Source organism: Spinacia oleracea, chromosome 6 (assembly GCF_020520425.1).
Source record: "Spinacia oleracea cultivar Varoflay chromosome 6, BTI_SOV_V1, whole genome shotgun sequence".
Classification (NCBI taxonomy): Eukaryota; Viridiplantae; Streptophyta; class Magnoliopsida; order Caryophyllales; family Amaranthaceae; genus Spinacia; species Spinacia oleracea.
Genome location: NC_079492.1, coordinates 109,214,138 through 109,221,605, shown reverse-complemented (window position 1 = coordinate 109,221,605; position 7,468 = coordinate 109,214,138). Strand labels below are relative to the sequence as shown.

Genomic DNA, 7,468 nt, shown 5'->3' with positions numbered 1-7,468 from the left:
GTGAAAGACAAGGTTCTGGCAGTATTTGATCTGTTATGTTCTGTTCTGATTCTGATTCTGATTATGGTCGTGCACGTACCCTCGTACCTCGCTACCCCATAATGGGTAACGTCTGTTTCTGTCTGATTATGATGGTACGATCTGGTGGGAGACGTCCTACATTCTGTTCATAATCGCCAGTAACCATGAATGAATGTTTTTAATAATATAATGGAAAAGTATTATATTTCATCTTATTGTTTATCTTGAATTGCAAAAGATTTTATGAAATGATTTGCAAAAAGGTTTTACAATATTCTACTCTTCTTCTGTTTGCAAATAAAATGAATTGAAATGAATTTACGTTGTTAGGGTAGTTGTTACTGGGCCTCGGCTCATGATATTGCTTTTGGTTTTAGGTACCGAAGAGGACAACGGGATGGATTAGTGGTGAGGACGTATCCGTTAAAGCAAGGTTATTTAAGTTGAATAAATAAACTTAGTAGTTAATTATGTACTAAAACTCTAGCTTTAATTCTAAGAATTTTTACGGTTTGTATTATGACAATTTAGTTAATATCACGAGTCTTTTGTTTCATTAATATTAGTTTACTTTAATATTGAATTATGCGCCTTGTATCTCTCAATAGAGAGGTACGGCATGTGACGCACCGACTAAATTAGGATTCCGCTGCTAATTATAGATTAATTAACTCAATAAAATTGATTAGAAGTCGGGGCGTTACAGATTGGTATCAAGAGCAAAGGTTCTGAGACCGAAAAATGAAGCCTTGTGGGCTTTATGCTAATAAATGCACTTTAGGAATAAAATGAACTAAAATAGGTGATAGTGAAGAAATTAGAACAATTGAAGAATTTGAGGATTAAGATTGAAGATTGAGTTCTAATTGAAATTAGGATTTTTAACTAAACTTTTAAATGAGCGTGAGTGATAGGAACGGGGAAATGGGAACGTTTTTCTTAAATATTTTGTGATAGATTGCACATGAGGTTGCAAGTAATTATGTATTTATGAATGTCAAGTACGTAATTTCTTATATGAATTACTTACATGTAGAGTATGGCTTTAATCGGAAATGACGCCGATAACAATGAACTCAATGACGGTAATGGAAACCGTGGACCTGAAATGACTCTTGAAGAAATAAGGGCAAGGCTTGATGAACTAAGGAACGATCCCATCTTTGGAGACGCCCAAGTCGAAAATAATAACAATAATCAAATGGAATTGTTAAAATTAATGATGATGGAAATTATACAAGGGAATCGCCAAAAGACAAGAACTGAAGAAGAAGAATGCTCCAACATGTTCAAGAAGTTTTCCTCCCATAAGCCACCTACTTATGATGGAAAACCGGACCCAACGGAGTTTGAGGAACGGCTTAGCGATATGGAGAAGTTGTTCGACGCTACTCAATGTCCGGATAAGAATAAGGTGAACTTTGCCGTCTTTTATCTAAAAGGGCAAGCCGATCTTTGGTGGAAGAGCGCAAAAGGAATGCAAAATGATCCTGAATTTGGTTGGGGTAAGCTCAAGATAGCCATGCGAAACCAATTTTACCCACAATCTCTGCAATTGCAAATGGAATCGGATTTCGTCCATCTTAAGCAACGACAAATGTCAGTCTTGGAGTATGCGGTGAAATTCAACGAGCTTTCCCGTTTTGCCCCAGATATGGTCTCCACCGATAGGCAAAAGATGAACCGCTTTGAAGGTGGATTAAACCTCGATCTCCGCGAGCGCCTATCTTCTTACCTGAGCAACTCTTATCAAGAGTTGTATGATAGAGCTATCAACGTGGAGAGAATGATGAAACTGCGAGAAGAAATAATTGGAAATGCAAAGAGAAAAGGAAACACTCATGGAGGAAATTCAAGCCATGGGTCCTACAAGAAACCAAATGTTGGGAACTATGGAGGAAATAATCAACACTCTAACAGGCCTCAAGTGTGCAACAAATGCGGGAAACGTGGTCATATTGAAAGGAATTGTCGAGTTGGTACTGGACAATGCTACAAATGTGGGAGCAAGGAACACCAAGTTAAGGATTGCCCCCGACCAGCACCCCAATACCCAAACGACAACAAGAATGGACAAAATGGCCCCAATCGCGGAAACGGTGGTAATGGAAACTTCAACCGTTATCCTCCGCGCAAACCTCCGCAAAATGGAAGGGTGTTTGTGATGCAGAAAGATGAAGTTGATGGAAATAATGATGTCATTACTGGTACTTTCCTTATCCATTCTAATCCCGCCTATGTTCTTTTTGATTCGGGAGCTACACATTCATTTATTTCTTCATCATTTGCTAAACGCCTAAAATTGAAACCATGTTCTGAATTTTCTAGCATGTCTGTGACCATACCTTCGGGAAAATCTTTGGCTTGTGATGTCATGTATAAGGATTGTCCAATCACTATAGGAAGATGTGAATTCCCGAGTAACCTAGTCCAATTCGAACTAACTGACTTTGATGTGATTTTGGGAATGGATTGGTTGTCAAAGTATCATGGTGACATAAGTTGCCTTCACCATAGAGTAACCCTTAGAGGGTTAGATGGGAAAAAGGTGTCATACCGAAATAGGGTAGGTAAACCAAAAGTTAAGGTAATCTCTACCATGAAAGCCCTGAAGCTACTTAAAACAGGTTGTTATGGATATCTTTGCAATGTCTTGGAGAGTAAAGAACCGAACTTGTTTGACATACCCGTAGTATGTGATTACCCTGACGTATTCCCAGAAGAAATACCTGGCATGCCCCCACAAAGAGAAATAGATTTTAACATTGACCTAATTCCAGGATCTGCCCCTGTCTCTAAAGCACCTTATAGAATGGCACCCGCAGAATTACAAGAGTTAAAGAAACAATTAGATGAACTGTTGGAAAAAGGGTATATTCGACCTAGTGTTTCACCTTGGGGAGCACCCGTCTTGTTTGTAAGGAAAAAGGATGGAAGTTTGAGGCTATGTATTGACTATCGAGAGTTAAATAAGATCACCATCAAGAATCGATATCCCTTACCTCGTATTGATGATTTGTTCGACCAACTTCGAGGAGCAACCACTTTTTCAAAGATAGATTTGAGATCGGGATATCACCAACTTCGAATAAAACCCGAAGACATTCATATAACCGCCTTTAGAACCCGATATGGACATTATGAGTTTGTAGTCATGCCTTTTGGATTAACTAATGCCCCTGCTGTCTTCATGGACCTAATGAACCGAGTTTTCAAACCTTACCTGGACCAATTTGTCGTAGTCTTCATTGATGACATCTTGATATACTCCAAAAGTCCAAAGGAACACGAAGAACACTTGAGAAAAGTCCTTGAAGTTTTAAGAGAGAATCAATTATATGCCAAGTTACAAAAGTGTGAATTTTGGTTAAAAGAGGTAGCGTTCTTAGGTCATATCATATGTGCTGAAGGAGTTTCGGTGGACCCTCAAAAAGTAAAAGCAATTGTTGAGTGGCCTAGACCTACAAATGTTCCCGAAGTAAGGAGTTTTATGGGTTTAGCTGGTTATTATAGAAGGTTCGTACAAGACTTCTCGAGAATAACTCAACCAATCACCCGACTTGTGAAGAAAACCACTAAGTTTGAGTAGACCGAACAATGCGAGTCAGCCTTTCAAGAACTCAAGAAACGTCTTACTACCGCACCCGTCCTTACTCTTCCTTCAGGCACCGAAGGCCTTGTTGTATATAGTGATGCCTCCAAACTTGGGTTAGGATGTGTTTTGATGCAACATGGGAAGGTCATTGCTTATGCTTCTCACCAACTTAAGGTTCACGAACAAAATTATCCAACCCATGACTTAGAGCTTGCAGCTGTAGTGTTTGCACTCAAAATCTGGAGACATTATTTGTATGGTGTCTCATGCCAAATCTTCACCGACCATAAAAGCCTTAAATATATTTTCACTCAAAAAGAACTCAACCTAAGGCAACGAAGGTGGTTAGAACTTCTCAAAGACTACGATCTTGAAATATTGTATCATCCTGGAAAAGCCAACGTCGTGGCCGATGCCTTAAGTCGAAAACCGCGTGTCAACTCAATTTTAGAGCTTCCCGAAACCATATCTAAAGACTTAAGAAGAATGGAAGTGGAGTTAATCCGAAAGGAAGGAAGTGCATGCTTGAACATGATGGAAGTAAGGCCAACCTTGTTGGACGAGATAAAGGAAGCTCAAATTGGAGACTTGGAGTTGGAGAAAATAAGGAACGATGTAGAGAAAGGAAAGTCACCTGGATTTGTCATCCAAGAAGATGGTACCTTAAGGTTTCAAGGACGACTATGCATTCCAAGGAATGAAGTTTTGAAGCGGAGAGTTTTAGAAGAAGCTCATAACACTCCATATTCTGTTCACCCCGGAGGAAGCAAATTATACAAGGATTTGAAGTCAACATTCTGGTGGAGTAATATGAAGCAAGAAACTGCAGATTTCGTTGCAAAATGTTTAACATGTCAGAGGATCAAAATAGAGCATCAAAGACCAGCAGGATTATTGCAACCCTTGAACGTGCCAGAATGGAAATGGGACGGAATATCAATGGATTTTATCTCAGGATTGCCCCCATCCACAAAAGGAATGAATAGTATTTGGGTCATTGTGGATCGATTAACAAAATCAGCGCATTTCTTAGCCGTTAAGACGAACTGGAAGTTAGATCAACTGGCAGAACTATATGTGAACACTATAGTACGCTTGCATGGTGTGCCTAGCTCGATTGTTTCTGATCGCGATTCAAGATTTCAAGCTAAGTTTTGGAAAGAATTACAACATGCCCTTGGAACAAGGCTTGACTTTAGTACTGCATTCCATCTAACAATTGACGGTCAAACAGAAAGGACCAATCAAATTTTGGAAGACATGCTCAGGGCGTGTGTTTTGGATTTCCAAGGAAGTTGGGAAAAGTTTCTTCCAATGATAGAGTTTTCGTATAACAACAGCTACCAAGCAACTATTGGAATGGCCCCATACGAAGCGCTTTACGGGAGAAAGTGTAGAACACCTTTGTGTTGGAGTGATATTGATGAGGCTCGTATCATAGGACCTGACTTGATTCAAGAAGCGACTGATAAGATTCGATTGATTCAGTCGAGAATGAAAACAGCACAAAGCAGACAAAAGAGTTATGCTGATCGACGAAGAAGACCATTAGAATTTGTTGTTGGTGACCATGTGTTTTTGAAAATATCGCCTACCAAGGGAGTAATGCGGTTTGGTCAGTCAGGAAAGTTATGTCCAAGGTACATTGGGCCATACGAGATATTGGATAGGGTCAACGAGGTAGCTTATCGACTCGCCTTACCGACAGACCTAGATAAAGTACATAATGTATTCCACGTGTCGATGTTACGAAAGTATGTCCCCGACCCAAGTCATGTGATTAGACATGAACCTCTGCGACTGCGAAACGATTTGAGTTATGAGGAGAAACCGATTGAGATACTCGATCATAGGGAAAAACAACTTCGAAACAAAGTAATTCGTATGGTTAAGGTATTATGGGCTAATCATACTTCTTCTGAGGCCACTTGGGAAGTCGAAGACCAAATGAAATCAAAATACCCTCACCTTTTCTCATGAATGATAGGTATAATAAGCATTAATGTATGAACGACCTTGATTGAATATACTAAATTGTTTGTGCTTATATATTGAAAATGAATATTTTGGAAGTATAACTAATCTGGTGCACCGTTATTGATGCAAGTTCTTCTAAGCTCCAAGTTTCGAGGACGAAACTTTTTCTAAGGGGGTAAGGATGTAATACCCCATATTTTAAAACATATTTATTAATAACAATTAGTCTTAATTCGAAATTTTGAAATTCTTTTTAAAACGAGTGAAATAAATTTCGTTTATATTTATTCTTTCGGTTATTATTATATTATTAAAACGTTTTGGATTACGTTATAATTTATCGATTTACTAAGCTATTGTTTTAATCGATTTTAATATTTTATAAATTATATTAATTTATATTCATTATTGATATTATGATTAATTATTTTTATATCTATTTATGAAATTATGATTTTAAAACTTAATTCGTGGTAATTTGATACGAGCAATTATTTTTCTAAAACTTGTTCTAATTAATTGGGTCAATTGTTTCAACATTACATAGTCAAGCCCAAACAAATAAGCCATTCAAGCCCATCAAAATGCCATCCTAAATCAGAATTTTAAACCCAGAAGAAAAAGGGAAACAAAAATCTCAACACCACCATCATCAAACATCACGCATCATCATCTTCTTCACCATCATCACCATGTTCATCATCATACATCCATGGAAGCTTCTTGCAAGTTGCAAATCCACTGCTCATCTTCTTCTATGTGTAACCCATCAATCCAAACACCATCACCAACCTTCTCCTCCACAAGAATCACCACCCAAATCATCCAATCAAATTTGATTTTCAATCTGATTTCTCACACCATTTCACCTATAAATAGAGCAAGAATTTACTCAATTCAATTCACAAATCGATTGCAAACCCATCCTCAAAATTTCAGCAAGTTTAAATTCAAGAAAATTCATTTAAAAATCAAATTAAAAACTCCCTGCTTTTACAACCACCGACCACCGCCGGCCACCTGAAGGCGGCCTCGCACCGGCGTCTAGCCACCTCGCCGCCCTCCTGCTCGGCGTCCTCCCTCCTCTTCCCGTCGCCCACTCCTCCCTCTGTCTTCGTTCCTCTTTTGCGGCCCCCTTCTCTCCCCTCCCTTCTCGCTGCAGCCCACCGGAAACCACCACCACCAAAAACCCGCGGCCACCTCCCTCCTTGCCACCTGCAAAACCGACGCCACCCCAGCCCAAGCTGCGCACCAACCTCACGCAACTCCCCCTTCCCCTCCTCCTTTCCTCGTGCCTTTTCTCTGTAAACAAGACCAACATATGGTCTTTAAAAACAAAATAGTAAATTTAAAGGACCCAAGTTCATATTCCCTTGACCCATTAAAGAGTAAGTTGGCCCATTCTCATTTTCTAAAGCCTTATTTATTTATTGCTATATTTTTGCTATTCTATTTTTATTTTTCGTTTTCGTTTCTATTTAGATTATAACGTTTTAATTATTTTTTTGTGTTTTGAAGTTACTTTAATTATTTAATAAAGTCGTTGTTATTGAAATATAAATTTTAACGATATTATTATTATTATTATTATTATTATTGTTATTATTATTATTATTATTATTATTATTATTATTAAGAATATAAAAGTACTTCTATTAATTATTTTATAATTAACGTTTTTCGAAAAGTTAAAAAGAAAATTTTATTTTATAAGTCGTTTTATTAATTCAATCGAGTTACTAATATTAATTATTTAATAAACAAGAAGAGGTCCTTGGAGCTCAAGAAGAACGGCTCATCGAAAGTAAGGAAAACGAGTGCTAATAGTGGTTGAGGTAACATCTATTGTTAACACCCACAATCCCCTTCATAATG

General features: G+C 38.0%; 1 protein-coding gene across 1 annotated transcript; it reads left to right on the top strand.

Moving 5' to 3' along the window:
- Positions 1 to 1,060: 1,060 nt before the first annotated feature.
- Positions 1,061 to 3,610, top strand: LOC130463468 (uncharacterized). The gene has a single exon (XM_056832603.1). It carries the CDS (start codon positions 1,061 to 1,063, stop codon positions 3,608 to 3,610), a length of 2,550 nt encoding a protein of 849 aa, XP_056688581.1.
- Positions 3,611 to 7,468: the final 3,858 nt, after the last annotated feature.